Source organism: Neolamprologus brichardi, chromosome 10, assembly GCF_056152115.1.
Source record: "Neolamprologus brichardi isolate AB-2024 chromosome 10, ASM5615211v1, whole genome shotgun sequence".
Lineage (NCBI taxonomy): Eukaryota > Metazoa > Chordata > Actinopteri > Cichliformes > Cichlidae > Neolamprologus > Neolamprologus brichardi.
Genome location: NC_142113.1, coordinates 17,979,339 through 17,997,425, shown reverse-complemented (window position 1 = coordinate 17,997,425; position 18,087 = coordinate 17,979,339). Strand labels below are relative to the sequence as shown.

At 38.0% G+C, this 18,087-nt stretch overlaps 1 protein-coding gene across 4 annotated transcripts; it reads right to left on the bottom strand.

Annotated features, from left to right (window-relative positions):
- Nucleotides 1-1,601: 1,601 nt before the first annotated feature.
- On the bottom strand, nucleotides 1,602-17,635 carry arfip2b (ARF interacting protein 2b). 4 transcript variants are annotated; one of them, XM_006800094.3, is made up of 9 exons: nucleotides 17,334-17,635; nucleotides 14,232-14,342; nucleotides 11,083-11,139; nucleotides 9,427-9,535; nucleotides 5,997-6,112; nucleotides 5,640-5,861; nucleotides 5,365-5,522; nucleotides 4,481-4,655; nucleotides 1,602-4,364 (listed from the first exon to the last, which is right to left on the bottom strand). In XM_006800094.3, exons 2-9 carry the CDS (start codon nucleotides 14,328-14,330, stop codon nucleotides 4,209-4,211), a joined length of 1,092 nt encoding a protein of 363 aa, XP_006800157.2. In that variant the 5' UTR covers nucleotides 14,331-14,342; nucleotides 17,334-17,635; the 3' UTR covers nucleotides 1,602-4,208. The 4 variants fall into 4 exon arrangements, with proteins under 4 accessions (XP_006800157.2, XP_006800159.2, XP_006800158.2 ...); XM_006800096.3 differs by having other exon boundaries at nucleotides 11,107-11,139; XM_006800095.3 differs by having other exon boundaries at nucleotides 17,533-17,635.
- Between the last annotated feature and the right edge of the window lie 452 nt (nucleotides 17,636-18,087).

The window sequence follows — 18,087 nt, the reverse complement described above, 5'->3', positions numbered from 1 at the left end:
TCGTCACTCCGTTTTGACCTCGTTTCTTGGCTGAACGCAGGCAGTCTGACAAACAGCAGTCACAGGTGCGGGAAGCTCCTCCACCAATCAAATACAAGCCAATTTCCATGTGGGAACGCCCACTGGGAATAGGTAAAGGACATAGGTAGGAGTTGGTGATCAACAAGGCCAGACTATTTCTAACAGTAAGGTTAATTGTAGGATGTGTTATATACATTGACATCATGAATGATATACAGTACTGTTCAAATGTCTTGAGCCACCCCTTATTTCTTTATATTTTACTTCTAAGGAGCCAGACTTTCTTCAGATGTTTTAAAATGAACTTGACAAAATGTTTTCCAGACTTTCTGAAGGTTTTTCAAAGTTTTGTTTTAGACATTGGCTGCTTTTTCAATTATATTCAGTCCAGTTCTTGTTAAGCCACTCAACACTGACCTCTGTATCATTCAAGCATTAAAAAGGGACCAAACCAAGGGATAACGTTGTCTACACCACAGATGTCAACCCACTTTGATCTGATGTGGGCTGGACCAGTGAAATTCCCCTTTCTGTAAGTATACATAATTTTAACTAACCATCTAATCAATCAATACTATAAGAAAAAGAAGCACAATTCAGACATAGTGTCTGACTTTTTCCACATGATAAAAAAAAATGATACTGTAGTAACGAGTCTGTCAGCTTGACTCTTTTGGCTTAAATTGGAAATGTGTAAAACATCACTTAATGACTTTGGTGTAGTATGAACAGTCATGGTCTTTATCAGTAGGAAAAACAGAACTTGTAACAGTTAAAAGTCCTCTTTCACATTTTGCAAAATCATCTAAATTGGAGCATTTGCTGGGCCCATTCTAGCCAAGCCTTAACAGAACACTTGGCAAATAATGATTTTTAAAATGTACTCTGTACACTTTACTAGCAGTTGGTCACAAAAGCACATTTATTCTCAGTTCTTTAGACGAATCTACAAAAAAATACCAAAATTAACAGTTTTACACATAAAACTGGGACTAAAAAACCCCCATTAAGAGTTATGAACCAAAAACTTGACCTATATCATGGTGTGCAGTGTGTTCTTTAAAAAAAAAGAAACGTAAACAAGTGTCATCTCTTTAAAAAAAAAAGATTATATATTATGTATAAAAAATAATAATTCAAGCTCAGGTCCTCTACCAGAAGCCTGGGAGCTTCAGGGTCCTGTGCAACATCCCACAGGAGCTGCAAGATCCTCAAGATACATCTGGCCCTTCAGTGCCCTCTGCCAAAGCCTCATCAGAAATGGTGTCAGTGGAAGGGTGCCTGTAATTCTAACTTTCAATAATTTGCTATACCCATCTCCACATTTCATAGTAAAATAGAGAAATGATAGGTGGATCACGACTTGCACAGTAGTTTAGTTTAGTTTCTCTGAGAAAGAATCCAACTGTAGAGCAATTTGAACAAATGATGGTTAAGATACTTCCTGAATACCTGGTTAATTATAAGACTAAAGTTTATTCAGCCATTTCCAGAGTTACTTCTTCATCTACTTTCAGGAAGTAAACAAATGCACACACACTCTTAGTGCAACACAAAACAGAATAAAATGAAGACAAAGCTTTTGAAAATGTGTACTTTTAATTTTAGTTCCCTTGGGGTGGGGTAGGACTGTTCGGGTGTGAGTGAGGAATGAAGGCAAAATATCACATCAATCCATTACACCACTTCATTTATCATAAATATTTTGTCTGCAATCATCCATACAGTACAATACACCAGCTCAGCCTAGAAAACATTGATTGTACACAAATAAAACATCTCGTTTTATAAATCTTGATCTTTCTCGACAATAATCTAGAGGACTAGCGAGGTTGCTAGTAAAAGTTACTTCAAATGTTTTTCACTTTTCACATGGTTGGTGTTTTTTCCCCAAACTTAGAGGAGGATTTACCACAGTGAAACAAAACCAAATCCTATTGCCATTCAGTCTGGTGTAAGGGTTAGGAATATCAAAAGGACAGCTTTTGGAAAAGAGGAGTCACATCTTGTTAATATTGCTTCGTGATGGTCAAACAGACCAGCAGCTGGCCAGTGAAACTGCAGTTTTAGCCACGAGAAAGGTCATGCTGAATGACTTCTTTAGCCAAAACTCATAAAATTCAGGAAAAAAAAAAAAACAGAAGCCAAACAAACTTTAGAATTTCGCCATTTGCTTTTCTAAGCAGTCTTTACGAGTACACAGTGAAATGTTGTGGATTTTGCTTCAGTCGTTTCCAAAATTGAAATCAACAGACGTAGTCCATGCGAGCTAGCGCGCAGAAGGCAAAGAGCACAACATCAGTGAGAGCGCACATATCTGCACCTATACTTTGGACTGCTGTGTGTCATGCAAATGCAGGGACAAGAAGCTAGAGAAGTCACCCATTAACTGATGGAGGTTTCGTGGAGCACTCCCATCTGTCACTAGAGGCTCCCATGAGTTAAATGCAGCATGGTTAAACATTCACTACATTAGGTTCTCCCTTCAAGTTGACAGAGGTTTGCCACGTCACTTTCTAAATTTAGAGGTTGTTTTGAGTAGATCAATTACAGATTTGGTTTGGTAAAGGAATTCATTTCAGCATGTCATCTGCAAAATGTCTTAAACTGGATAATTTTGTGTACAACATGTTGAATTCAAAATATAATAAACGTGATACAGTGATGATTAAAAGTGATGATTAAAAGTTCAACATGTGCTATATTTTAATTGTCAACGACTGATGATTGTTTACTACTATAACAATGTTTACATTAAGAAAACACAGATGGATCATTAGTGTTATTACATCCAACCCCAACCACTAATCACAAGAGGTTTAAATATTAATATGAGTTATATCAGACAGCTACAGTAATCTTCAGTATGAAGAAAGGTAACTATAGACGAATGTGTTCTGCTTCAGGAGGACTAAATGATATGACCCAATAACATGCCCTTGTTAACGTTAAAAAGATAAAATAAAAAACAAAAATGCACATATTAATGTACCATGTGCAAATGTAAAAGAGAGTGAAATTTATTATTTCTGGTTAAGTGAATCCAGTCAAGTTTGCTTGAAATACCCTTCTCTCACAGGGATGCTTCAGGCTTAACCAATGTAAACATATTAAGTCCTGTCATTCAACAAACAGGCCTATCTGTTCTCTTTGGGAAAATAAAATAAAATTAGTAAAGACTTGAACCAGTATGACTTTGGAAAGCTGTGGAATCGTCAACGATTGTTGCATATAAGATTCAAAGTCAAAGGATTTTCATGTTATGAGTAAAAATTTCAGACTGAGCACTGCGGTGCTTGTAATCCAGAAGACCAGCACATATTGTCCCAAACAGCAGACCTTCCTTCACTTTAAACACAAGACATACAGGACAGCTGAACAGATGGAAAATAATTAAGAAAAAAAGGAGATCAGATGCCAAATTAACCAAATGGCTAAACACAACATTGTGGGGGTTTTTATGTGCTACAAACAATCACGTATGTATTTGAAAAATAAAACAGTACTTAAATTTGAAATGTACATTGATTTGATAGTTTGAAGAATCCAGTAAACCGTGTAAAAACCCTTTTATGTGTAGTTGGAAATATTTTTTTATGAACTTGTCTTTCTTCCTTCAGGCCATGCTTTCTTTTAACTGATCAGCTCATATATAAGGAGGCACACTAGGAGAGAGATAAGGTCTGGGAGTTTTGAAGTGATGTTTACTGATATCTGAGTGTGTGTGTGTCTGTGTCTGGTTTAAGTTAAGAACTGGGAGCACTTGAGGAATACAATGATGGCCATAAACATGACTAACAAGTTCACACAGCAAAAAAGTGTTGAGATAGATTGGGATTGAGTCAAGTATAAGAGAGGGAAGGGAACGGTTAAAGGATTTTCAGGGAACAAAGCACAAAGAGAGGTTAAAGTGAAAAAAAGGAAATTGGGAAAAGAGGCACTAAAAGCCCTCTGACTCTTCATGAAACTGGCCACTTGGTTTCCTGCTGCACTTAGCTCATTCACGACTAATACCCTGTTATTCATCCGTCCAAACATCCTGCCATGCATTCATCTTGAATCTTCATCCAATCAGTTATTTTTTTGTTTCTCTCTGTAGTGGTCCTCTGTTAAATTGGGGGTTTCAACAGGTAACAGGTGGAGTTGTTGGCTGAGAAGGAGGCTACAGGAGGTCCAGCGAGGGCCTCTCATTGCTCTTCTAACCAGGAGGGCTTGTCAGCCCCTGGGGGCTTCAACTTTACATTGAACTGCTTCAGCGTTTGCTCAAGCTGCTGCTGGTTGCCAGCAAAGTATGCTGATATGGCATTATGGAAGAGAAGGAGCTGCTTATGCATCACCTTCACCTGAAAGACACCAGAGAGTTAGGGATTTAGTCTGTGCACATCATGAATGACAGAACTTAAATTAAACCTGGATAAAGGTGTTTTTTCATTCATGATGATGTAATTGTGCTTCTAACCTTATTTTCCTCCAGAAACTTGAGCTTAATGGCAACATCTGAGCGAAGACGTTCGTACTTGTCCTTTTGGACTTGGTACTGTTGCTGAGCAGATTCTATACGGGCCATGGCTACAGCATCTCTTGGACCCATACTCAGTTCCTCAAGGTCTGACCGGTAGGCATCATACTCTAGTCTAAAAGTACACAAAAGGAGAGGTGATGATACAGTGCAACAATCTTGACAAAATAATGCTTTGTTTTAAAATTTCATCATAAATAAAATTAAAATAGGAGTTTTTAGCGAGGTCCTTGGAGATAAAGGATCAAACAAAATAACAGTTTCTATTTCAGAGCTACAAATCAAAAAAGTTATTTCTCTCATCTGTCAGTTTCATATATAATATGCCAACTCTGCCCCATAGCTGGTCGTTCAGAAATATTTCCTAATGATTCGAATAATATATTGACTCGAAGGTCTAACTGTTGGTCTGGTCACAGCTAATGGGCGATTTTGACACAACCATTAAATTAAGAGTTGCTGAGGGGTGAGGTTTATTCAACCAGCCAACATGCAGTTTGCATCCAATCTTGCTTAAACCAATTGTGTATTTCTTCACATTAATAAATACATTCATAGTTTATCTATTACTGTTTACATTATATATTAATTGAAATTTTAGATATTTTATATTAAACTATTTTAACAGATCATATTGGCCACTGGAGGGCAGTAGAAGCACACCAAATGCATCATTACTGACATTATTGCCATCTTTTAAGTGGATATAGTAAATTTGTTAGCAAGCAGCTTCAGATTTACGCAAAAGAGCAGGTATGAAACACAATTATTCATTTAGAATAATGCTAAGGCCCCTGATTTAATTATGTACTCCATGTACTAACCTTGCATTTTCATACATCTTGATAGTCATCAGGGTGTCCTCCATGGTCTTGTTGACTAACGTATTGATGCTGGACACAAAGAAGTTAATGGCACCAAGTAAAGTCTCTCCGTTCTTACACAGCAACTTCTGAGTCTCTGCATTGTAACCGAATTCATCCTGTAAGCAAAAAAAAAAAAAAGGTTTTAAATGGCTAATAAACCTAATAATCATACTGGCATCAGTGTGGCTCACCAACAAATCCACAAACAGTTAAAATACAAAGTGACATCTCACCCGAAGCTCGGGAGATTTCTGACTGAGGTCAGCAAAAGTGTCGCCAAGTGCATGCTGTGTCTGCACCATGTTATAGAAATGGTTGGTCAGAGCTCTGGCCAGTCGTAGCACATTCTCGTATTTCCGTTTAGTGTCTCTCAGCACCTCAATCTGAGCCTCCAGCTCCAGGTCCACGGTCCGGGAACCCCGACCGAAACGCTCTGAGATCATTTGCTTTGTACACTATGACACGGTGGGAAGGAACAAAGAGACACGAGTTACACAAAAATACATTTAAATTTGAAAAATTACCATTTTACAATAACGCTATTCTCTAATCACAGTTCTACTCAGTCAATATAACAAAATCTCAGATACCTTGTAAGTATTCAGACCCCATTTCTTCACTGTTTCTAGCTTTTCCACAGCCACACCGCGGGTCGTTTCCTCTGCCGTCATTGATGAGCTGCTGCTGCTGTGGTGCATGTTTGAACCTGAGTTGGAACACCCAAATATAGTAACACAAACACATGAACACAAGCAAAACCTTCTTGGACAGCAAAATGACCCCATACAAAATCAGATGAAACTGGATTTTTTTAACCACTGAAAGTGTCCAGGATCTAAGAAAGTTTAGACTGAGGATTGTTTAACATCTGTTATTCTGTAAGCCACGGCCAACCCTTAAACATAAATCAGAGAGCGTTAATGAGTGACTACAGAGCAGGAAAACACTAAAACTAAACTGGATAGAAATACTGGCAGAACAGAAAAACAAGACTTTTTTGGAAGACACCAAATCCTTTTTATGAAGCTGATTAAAGAAATACTGCAATATTCACACTGTTATATTGGCAATCTAAATAATCAATGTAGAGGCTGCGAACATCATTTTTCCCTCTTCAGTACCTTGATTTTCGTGCGATTGGACAGATGGCAGGACTGCTACTTTGCCTGGCCTTCATACGCAGCTCTATGACGTTAAATGGGTGTTTGGACGACAGAATGATTTTCGGTGAGCATTAATTATGGTAAGGAGTGGGAGTGGAATTTACATGTTTTTACTAATTAAGGGAATATTTAGGGTAATTTGATATTTATGTTTTAAACAGACGTTAAGTTTGAAAAATGTCAAAAGTAGAATAATAACGAGGTACGAGGAAGATGTGGGAAAATGCAGGGAGATGCAAACAAGACCACAAGATAAACAAAGGGAGAAAGGGACAAGAATCATGCATGTAGGAGGGAATTGCAAAAAGAAGGTGGAGCACAAAAATAGAAAAGTACAAAGATGAAAAGGCAACATTAAGTACATGACAGTCAGTGAACAATGCAGAGAAATGAGCAGTGATCACACTAACTGCTAGGATGCTGTGTGTGGAGCGAACTGGTTAAAGCTTTTACTAAATAACAGCAGATGGGAAAACTAACAGAATGTAAAATTTAAAAAGCTCAAGCCAAGGGAGCTCACTCTCGGGGCAGAATTTACTTTCATGGGAATAGGGTTGTAGTTTGTGTATATTCATTTTGTTTTCTTTGGTCTTTTAAAACATACTTCAAGATGTTCATAGTACAGTAAGATTCATATTAGGGTAGCATGACAGATGTTTGCATGGATTACACACATCAGTATAATTTCCTAAACATTCCCAATATAAACAGATTAGGATAAGAAAGTTTTACCTTATTTGACCTTAGAGAAGAGGTCAGAAGTCTATAGTACCGTGACACTTACAATCCCCATATATCATTCACTATATGCATATGTTTAAAGGCAAATAATAATTAATATGTATTATTATATTATTATCACTTCAGATCAATCTATTGACCTTGAAGGAAAGGTCAGAGGTCAAATGTGACATGATACTTAGTGTTGACAATACACAAGATAGTTGTAAGAATAATAGTTTCTAAATTATAACTTGTAACTTGTTTTGATCAATAAATTATTAAGATGACCTTGTAGACCTTGATGGATGCAAGTCAAATTTTATTGTATTATTAACACAACCCCCTCTACACCCACGCAGAGTTTTATCAGAATTCATTTAAAACTTTTCAAGCTACTTGGACAAAGAATGGCACACACACTACAAAAAAACATAACCTCCTTGAGTGAGTTAATAAGCATGAAGATGGATTTGGTTCAGTGGGTGCACACCCACACCTTACAAGAGAAACCAACCCAAAACCTACAAATGAGAAAGAAATACTGTTATAGAAAAAGCCACAAGGTGTCTACAAAAAGAGCAGCAGGCAGAGGTAAGTGCAATGCCCTTGTTTCCACTGAAAAAGAGGAAAAACTGGTGAAAAAGGGCAGACAAGTCAATTCCCAGTCACCTAAAAAAAGAAAGAAAAGGACACTCTACACAGAGCATATTTCCAAAATGAGCTATCCACACTCTGAGAACAATCAAAGACAGAAAGAAATCAAAATGCACTTTTAATGCACTTGAGATCTTCTTTAATCACCTTACTTTACCCTAACTAACCTTGTCAATGGCATTTACAGATGTAACTGTAAAAACAATGCGAAATGTAAAAAGTAAACAGTATTTTGGAAATAAGCTCTCTATTATTAACAACAATACGGTTAAGGCACCTAATCCTGTAACTGGGATCCTTTTGTTAAACTCAGCATTGTAGTGCACAGCAGGGCCTGTGAGAGAGGGAGGGATAAAGAATTATTTTTATTAAATAAAGTTTTAACTATTTCCATTTAAAACTTTCTTTATATGCACCATCATTTGAAACAACAACAACAAAAACCTCTACTCCTCTTATTGCAAAACAAATTCTTAAAAATCTTTTTAAGGTTGATGAAAGGACAGATAAGCCAGCTTCAGTTATATCTATGATCACCATTATCAGATACATAAAAACAACATCATCATGGATTAAGTCGTTTCTTTTAATGGTTCTTTAGTTGCCAAAGGAACAAAAAAAAATACTATTTTTTTTACAAAAGTACAAACAGTGTGGCTATTGCACGACCTTGGTGATATTTCCGTTTCAGTGTAGAGTTTTCATGCTGAAGCCCTCTACACCATCACCTTACCGCTTAAAAAACATAAATAAATTATGGACTGCTTTTTTCCCCCCTCCTCAGCCATATGTGATGGTAAATGACTCTTGCTATCAAGGCTATCAAGGCTACTGTTTGTTTTCAAACAGGTTTAGCTGCATTTTAAGAACATGTTTTATGATGCACAGCACTTCCAGTAGAAGCATCACTGTATGGAAAAATGTGCTTTCATAAAATCAGTATTAGAAATGCACAGCTACACCACCCAAACCCTGTTATCAGTGTTGTAGACTGCAACTAGCCCATCAGCGAATAATGACATTTACTGATGGCAGTCGCCAGTGTTTGTCATTTGGGTGCCATCAGTTGTGTGGCAAAAAGACATCAGTACTGGTATCAGCCTGACTGTTTGTTTTTTTTGTTTTGTTTTTTAAATTATCATCATCACGGTACCAAGAATTCCTAAATATCCTCCAGCAGAACATGTAATCTGAGTAATAGTAGTAATACTAGCCACCTTTCACACAAGCACCTTTTCTATGCTTTCTAACATTCACACAAATTCACACTGGGGTTCAGTATTTTGCCCAAGGACACCTTGGCATGCAGAATGAAACAGCCAGGGATCAAACCACCAATAGGCACTACCTTTTAAAGCACAGTCAGTAGGTAATAATAAATTAATTGCAGCATGATCTTGTGGGTAGTCAGAGACAGTACAGAGCCTGAAAAAAACATCACAAATGAGTAATGGGAACAAAGAGTGAAGCAGCACTCTACCTTTGATTGAACTGGTGGGGATAATGCCCTCTGCTGTTCCTCCATAGCCCCCAGATACAATGCTAGTCTCGTTGAGATTGGGACCTGATACCATCACCTGCTGCAGGTCCTACAAAATGTAATGTTAACAAAAAAAGAAAAAGAAAAAGGATGGGCGGAATAAAAAGATGGGTTGGGGAAGGAATATACAGAAAGGAGATTGTGACTTGAGAGCCAAATTAAGATAACATAGGCTAAAGCCTCAGTCAAAAGGTTATCCACAAAGACAAATACCACGTGAGGAATGTTAGGAAGCAAAATGGAAAAACTGTATGAAAGCGTGTGAAAAAACAGAAAACACATGACTAACATGTCCGTCAATAATTAATCCAAGTGATCTGAATCTCCTGCAAACTTGAACTTCTATACACAGCTGTAATATACTCAGAGTTTAATCCAGACAGTGACTGCAGTAATCTATGGAAAAGCACAAATAAGTAAATTTCTACTTATAATCGCCATCAGAGGCTTCTTTGAAGTTTAGGCTCACGAGCAGAGTTGGGTTATGAGCCACTCTCTCCCTCGGGTTTTGTTTAAGCTGCTGTTCTCTTTTGTTTGACTTCCTGCTGAAGTATCAGCAATTTAAAAAATACGTAGGATTATAAGGAAGGAAAATCGAGAAAAAAAGGAGCCTAAGAACTTAAAAAAAGACTGAAAATGTGTTCATGTCTGCAGGAAAGCCTCTTTTTCATACATCAAGTAATTTAACTATGAGTTAAATCATCTAAAAGAGGATGTAACAAATGGACATCTGATAAGTTGCTAAACATTTGCCTCATTTAGTTTAGATAAACAGAGTTACTTAATGGAAGTCTGTTTTTTCTGTTATTTCTGACCATTAAAAAGAAAAAAAAAGAACAAAGGAGCCCACATTTTCAAATGCTCATGCTTAGACTACACAGTATGTGATAAGGAAATTACAGAATAACGCCCTGCAAGGGAAATGGCTATTTCCGCTTTGTAAACAAACACATAACATATGCGATACAACCTTAGAGTCAGAAAAAAAAATTACAACTGCTTTGATTTGACCCATCTTTAATGTCCTGAAAGCTTTGCTTCAGGGCATTATCAGGTTTTTAAGACTCATCTTGTAGTCAGACCTGCAGAATTAAATATTTCTTTTTTGTAATAAACACCGACTTACACATCAAAACAAGTAAAGCAAAATCACATCAACAACACAGCATTAGTATGACAATAAAGACCATTAGTATAAACAGAACAATCTTGTTTTGTTAACCATCACCCACTAAAAATTTAGGCATCTCACCCACTCACACACACACACTCTATCTGGGCTACCTTAGGCAACCGAAAACAACACACACTAGACATCTTTGCATCTAATAATCAAATGGAGCATAACATCGCAAATTGACGGATATCCCACGAAACATGTCAGTGTTTGGAGACTCTTTCTAGCTACAGTTAGTAGGAGTAAGTTTACCAGGCAAGCTGCACAGTGGTTTGAATTAAAGATCAAATATCTGACATTTTGTGAAACAAACCAGTGCAGCGATGCAAGGCAATTTAATTCCCCTTGAAGTCAAACCACTGAGCAGTACTACACACCATACTACAACATACACGCAAATGCACAAATGGCCTGCTCACCCTGGTGCCTCTGGAGCTCCCTACCTTCTCATCTAAGCTCCACTGCAGCTTTGCAGCCTGCACAGAGATGGAGGAGGGGGAGTGGGGGTGGGGGGGTGGGTTGACAAACACAACAAGAACAACAACAGAAAAAGAAACAAACAGAAAAGGAGACAAAAAGGAAAAAATCCATGACTGAAATATGAAACAAGATAGGAGGATGCAAACGAAATCTCAGAAAAACCATTGCAATGTCCACAGACAGCAGTGATGCAGGATGGAGAGCAGTGATGACTTATATCACAGCTTGTCAGGTTGCATCATTAGACTAGATTATGTGATAATTTCAAGAGTCTAGTCTACATGGTGAACATGTTTGCATTCGATCTCCAATGTGATGCCATAGCTGCTTATAATATTCACTGTCACTGTCTGGAAAAAAGAAAATACAGACTCTAACACAACACTGTAAAGATTAAGCTATTCATACAAGACATGGACATTAAAAGTGACAACATTAAGAAGGGAGGGGAAAATATTAAAAGGAACTGAACGCAGACACAAAAATAAATCCAGACAAGCAAAGTTTTAGTGCCCCAACTCCAGATTTCACAACTCTGACAAGTGGGAAAAAAATTCCCCAACAATACTTTAACTGAAACAAACAGTGCCAAAAATAATGTTTTACCTTCAAGCCAAACAGAGTTCAATATAATAATATTTGCTGGTCTAGACCATCCCGCAAAGGCCGACCAATTGGTTTAGCCAAACTGTGTTAGTAGTTCATAAAACCTCTTATCTTTAATAAGCATAACAGTGATCAGTGGCCACATAGCCTCAACTCTCTAGTCAAGGCAATGTCCTGTTTTCTATGGAAACATCTGCTTTACCTCTGGCCCAATCTGGAAAAAGATGCCAGAGAGGTAAAGAGCACCTGTAGCTCCACGTGGCTGCTTGAATTAGCAGGACTTCCTATATTCTAAACACCATTTAAAAACTGAACACAATTTGAATTTGACTTGACAGGTAAAATCAACATTTTCTTGTTTTTCTACTGTTCTAAACAAAATTTTTAATGGCTTAAAAACAAACAAACAATTAAATACCAAGACCTTTAAAAAAAAAAAAAAAAGGGAGGGGGGGCATTATATCTACGCAAATACATTTTAACCAAAAGTCTGTTTTAGCTATGCTTTATCATCATTCAGTCATTGGAACGCTTCCTTACAGCTCTGCCTTGTGTTATGACATCTGTTTAATGTGGGAGAAAGCTGACGCAAACGCCGATCCCTCCCTCGACACTTTGTTTGTACAGGTTCAATTCCTTTGCAGGCACACTAACACAAGTCAAGCCAAAGCATGAAAAGATATAACTTTACAACTACCCATAGGATATGTATATAAATAAAGATTCATTTGCACAAGTAACCACCTGTGAGAAACTGTGTATGATGGTACAAGCATCTTAAAATGCTATTATCTGAAGAGACACCAGACAGCCTTTGCTGCCAAGACGTTGCTGGCAGTCAGTGCTGTCTCTGTCACTGTCAAGCTGCCAGTCACCATCCTTTTTCTGTCATGCACATGATGTTGCAACATCTGAAACTGGACCTGCTTTTTCTTTACCTGCCAGTCTTCATCCCATGTGAGAAATAACAGACTTGTGCAGCTTTAAATCAAGTGCTGCGCAGCAGATATCAATCCGATTTCACAGGGCTTTCAACCAAGGACAAAGCATCGCCAGTTTCAGATTAATTGCAGAGTTGCTATGACAACTGGTTAATATCCAGTACAAAACAGTGCAGCCGAACACTTCTCATACATAAACATATTAAACTGAGGTAGTCACACCAAATGGTTGAACACACGCAACACACTGTAAGCTTTCCGAGAAGGAAGGTTGTTCTTGTACTACGTGTGAGCTGAGCACATAGTTTGGTGAGCAAATACCCTAATGCAGTTCCCTGCCAGTGTTTCCGGCAGGATCTTCAGCCTGTTTGCCCAACAAGGTGTGCCTTGAGATGGAAGACAGCTAACAATCTGTTCCCAATATCTCTCAGAGAATCCACTACTACTTTACTTAATCCAAATCTCATATTGTCTTGTCCATTTAAAGTGTTTTCCCCACCCCCATTCTGAAGCAGTTCTCACCTGGGGAAAAATGTGTGAGAATCCAACACTTGAGATCAATATAGACATATAGTGCATCACAGATTGATTGATTGATATATATTTATATATATCCCTTTATATGTTAGTGGGAACAGCTGTTCTCAGGGAAACAGCTGGTCTCCAACACCTGATTTCCCAGTGGAAGCTCTTTCCACAGTTCTTGGTATGCAAGCTACATAACACAAGGCTTTGTGATATTGTGTAGTAGGCAACGCGTCAAACAACAGATAAACCTGTGCAGAAAACTAACTTCATTTAAAATTACTGTAAGATCTGGATCCTGCCTGTGAGTGACCATTCAGTGCATTAAGTCAAATAAAGGAAAAAGGTAAATAAACAGTAGGTCGCTAGTTTGTATACTAAAGCACTCAAGGCTTACAGTTGTTAATAATAACATTATCTAAACTGTACTGTCCATACAGCTTGTACTTATTCACACTTTGCTGTGAATGGTGTGAAAGGAACAAGCATACCAGGCTAATCTTGTAGCAGCTAAGAAAAAAATCCACTATGTCAAATTCAAACTTAAAACTCAAAAAAGTACACATTTTTAATATTACTGAGCCAACCACCATTAACAACACATAATCAAACCTGATGTAATCAAAAGGCTAAAGTATCTAGGTTCAATTTTCCCTACAGGCTCTAATTTGAAAGATCCACCACTGGCTGAAACATCGATGCTTTTCCTTTGTTTCATTCTTTTGGATAAAAATTGAAGCACAAAATAATCTGAGCGCCTGGCAAAAGACAGAAAAGTCCTTTTAGATTTATAATACACCATAAACTGTTTACAAAGAAATACAAACACAAAAAAGATAATTAATGTATTCTTTACAACAAATAAAAAGATAAACAGCTCTGTTTCATGTGTACTCTGTTGGCAGCTATCCGACTTTAAAATACAAATTAGGTTTTGTTGTGTCACAAAAAAACAAAAAGGGTTTTCTACAAGTTTTACACACAAGAGACTGAACTGATGCAGCAGCCCGACCTACCTGTTCAAGGCTGTCGTCTTCTGTTAGTGTCCCTGTGTCACCGTTACTGTTGATAGGAATCTCCATTGTGGCAGCTTTATTCATAATGCTGTCTGTCATAATGCACTATGCCTGTGAGAGAGAGAAAGAGAGAGAGAGACAAAGTGAGTAAACTAAAAACTACCACGTGTAAATAAATTAAAAGTGGCAGAGATAGAAAAGCTGTCTAGAAAATGCTTTGAAGGGAAGAGACCAAAAGAGCTTAGTCTAAACAGCCCAACCATTAAGCAGATGGGATTATAATTACCACAAACAAGCGAGGAGGTGGTTTTCAAAGAGCAAGGCTACCGCTCGGGATAAAAACAACACACCTATGAAAGACCCCCGTACTAGACACAGATGCAGACAGTACAATGAGCCGCTTCGGTTAAGTGGCCACTCTGTTCTAAAGCACAATTACACGACTTTGTGTGACCAGCATCCACTCCCTAAAAACCCAAAGTGAAGGGAAACAGCAAAATGTTTACATCACAACGCTCCAGTCATTTTAATGGCTCAAACTGATGCAGCTTGCCACACATTCATTTAAAACCCAAAAATATAAACATGCAGTAATATGGACATCATATTTGACAGTAATAATAAATTCACCAATGAGGGCCACAGTTCAGTTTAATGCACAAAGCTAAATGCTAAAGCTAATGCCTATAATAATGACATTTCTCCACAAAAACTTTTCCAGATATAACCTGATGGAGCTGTATTGGAAAACACACGTACCTAAATCAGTCAAGCAGGGTATTCAATTGTCTTTAACTTGTTTAATAGGCTAATCTGACTGAGACCATATAAGAACAAAGCAGGTAATTGTCCAAACAATACACAGTGAGTGAGCGGGTGTCACATGTCCACCTTCAGGCATGCTATACCCAGGCACCACATATAGCCAAAACCAAATTCAAGTAGCATCTGATACACCAAATTTCTTACTGTTTGCTACATGTGTGCAACTTTGGACAATGCCCAGACCTAACTCTCCCAGCACTTTCAGAGGTTTACCTGTGAAGTCAGCGATTGAGTTCATATTAGACAGTGAAAATGGAAATCAAAGCAAAAGGTTTGAGAAACACAGCCTCACTGAATTCAAATTCTTTCCATCTAGTTGCTAAGGCGTATAAAAATCAAGCTATGCAGACTGCTTTTACAAATATTAGTGAAACAATAGGTCACTCTAAAAAGTTCACTGAATTTAAGTATGGTACTGTAATAGTGTACCACTGTTAAAGCGAGTTTTATTATTACTGCAAAGTGGAAGTATTTGAGAGCCACATCAATTCATCCAAAAAGTGGTATTCCATGGAAAGTTAGAGAGCATGGTTGGCGAGTGCTGAGGCGCTGAGAATGTAAACGTCACCAACACTCTCCCGACTCAACAACTGCACAGTTTCAAACCTCCACTGACATAAACATCAGCGCAAAGAAACTGTATAAAAGGGGCTTAATGGCATTAGGTTTCCATGACCGAACAGCTCCTCTGGGTGTAGTAACATACAAAAATTGCATTTTGGAAGCCTTTTTCAAAAACACTGTTTCTACAATGTATACTGAAGAGATCATTATAATTCCCCCCAACAAAACAACAACAACAAAAAAAACAAACTTGCTCTAATGCTGATAAATTTGTGAAGACTACATTTTTTCCCCTACATTTACTGCAAAAGAAATAAAGGCAGGTTGATAATTATGGATGCGTGGGTGATTTGTGGTATATATTGTTAATTCTTAATGTGAAAAGATCTTAGAACTGCAGCTTCGAAGCAAATTACTCCGTTTAACACATAACCCCACTTGGTATACAAAGCTGAGTCCCTCACCTACAGTTTCCAATACCACTGTAATATATTCTTCTTATTATGACAGCATTTGATGTGACAAACTTGAGAGCAGAAGAGTGTGCGCAAGGCTTTTGAGGCGGCTCAGTCCCTGGCTTTGGGGAACTAAAGTAACTTTTAAGAGAGTCTAGCAGGTAACAAATGAATGCACTGATGAAGCAGAGCTTCACTGTCTAACCCAAGTTAATGAAAAGGTCATAAGAAATATCAGTAACTTATCTACAAATTCTGTGATCAATTTGTGTTACTTTGGTAACTTAAACAGTCTTTGAGTCCTTGTGAACTATGCTATTAACTAGTAGACTAAAACTTCCGCTGCTGTATGTTGCAGGGTTTTGGTAGATCCTTCCTGGTATTAATGTCCTATTGTTTGAAGGCAGGTGTAGTACACGTAGTCCATGTTTACATTAGCTAAAGCCTCTCCTGAGGAGGCTTTTCCATTTATGAATGCACACTTGGCCATGCCATCTCTGTTGACTTACGACATTACAATAGATGTAGAAAACGTGTTTCTCTTGTTCAACTGCGACCCAAGACAATAAAGACAGCTTACTGCAACTGTACTGTGGGACGGATAGTTTAACAATTCTTCAGTTACTGTTCAGTAGGTTTTGTCTCTCAATCAAGTGACCTAGACAGGCTAAATCAATACCAAACGGCACATTATTTCATATATTAGTCTCATTAATTATTCGTAATTAGAAGCTTCGAAAATAGCATCAGAGGCAAACGCTATTAATAAACACTGACGTACAATAAGTCGACGGATGCAAGTAACTTTAAATCAATGGCAAATTTAAGAGTTCGTAATGATTGCTTAAAAAAATATTAAGGCAAATACTGGAGAACAGGCTGGGGCTGTACTCAAACCCGGATGCAGTAGTAAATACGAGCCTAACAGGTGCGCCAGCACAGGTGTACAGTTTTCTCAGGTAACGCTATATTCAGGTCGCCGGTGAGTTCGGGCGAACAACGCAGTGATGGAGGGCCCATTTGACAGAAATCTGCTGAATTAAGGCAGAAATGCATTTTCGTGTGAAAAGAAGGCCCGCTTCCAGTTCACATATGCAGCTGTTGAGAAAAAGCTGGAGAAATGGTAAACAAATCCGCAAGCTCAACGTGCAAAGCCTGGTTCACGCAGAAAGTAAAATAAATTAATAAATAAATAAACAATATATGGCAGAACGCAGACAGAAAGGCAATGTGGCAGTTCTCAAACAGCTTGACTTACGGTCTGCTTGGTCCCGTCGTAAAAACAGAGCTGTTCGGAAAGCTAACGCGTAAGCTAATAGCAGGCTAGCGGCAGTGCATCCCAGCTCACGCGCGGCTCGGAGGAGGCTGCTGTGCCCGTGCTCAGTCCGTGGGCAACGACACAATACTCTTCTTTAAGGATGTTTCAGTGACATTGCGAGAAAAAGTCTGGTTCTTACTGCTCTTGTCTTTGAGCTTTTTTCCAATATCTTCTGTTTAATGAAGCCAGAGGGGGAACGCTTTACGGATCTGACGACACCGTGGATTTCATTTCGCAGACGCACTCCGAGCCAAAGATCGTCTACGTACAGGCGGGTCACTCGTTACAAATGGCGCTTTCCCGGCTTACTGCCACAATAAAATTATTATAATACATTTAAAAAATGTATATATATTTCTAAATAATTATATAAATACCTACTTTTTATATGAAAACATCATATACACGAAATGAGTTGCCTTCACATATTTGTTTCATGTACTGAGAAATAAATGTCACAACTGAAAGCGCACTAATTAACAAATTACTACAAAGTATGATAATTAATTACTTTGGTTGCTCATGAGTGTCCATTAGTTTAAAACTGAGTTGATGAACTGATTTTTTTTTAAGAAACAAAAATGAAAACGCCACTGGATAAGTCCTACTCTGAATCATCGACTGTAGAAAAGTCAATGCTCTGAATCCTACAGGAAATTCGAACTGAGTGAGACTTCTTAGTTTTTTGTGTCTT

Bases quoted from the DNA above. Each gene is read 5' to 3' on its own strand.
- arfip2b (XM_006800094.3), bottom strand. From the start codon at position 14,330: ATGACAGACAGCATTATGAATAAAGCTGCCACAATGGAGATTCCTATC. The intron at 9,536-11,082 runs GTGAGCAGGCCA...TACATTTTGTAG, and splicing joins GGAGCTCCAGAGGCACCAGG to GACCTGCAGCAGGTGATGGT. The intron at 4,365-4,480 runs GTTAGAAGCACA...GGTGTCTTTCAG, and splicing joins AGTTTCTGGAGGAAAATAAG to GTGAAGGTGATGCATAAGCA.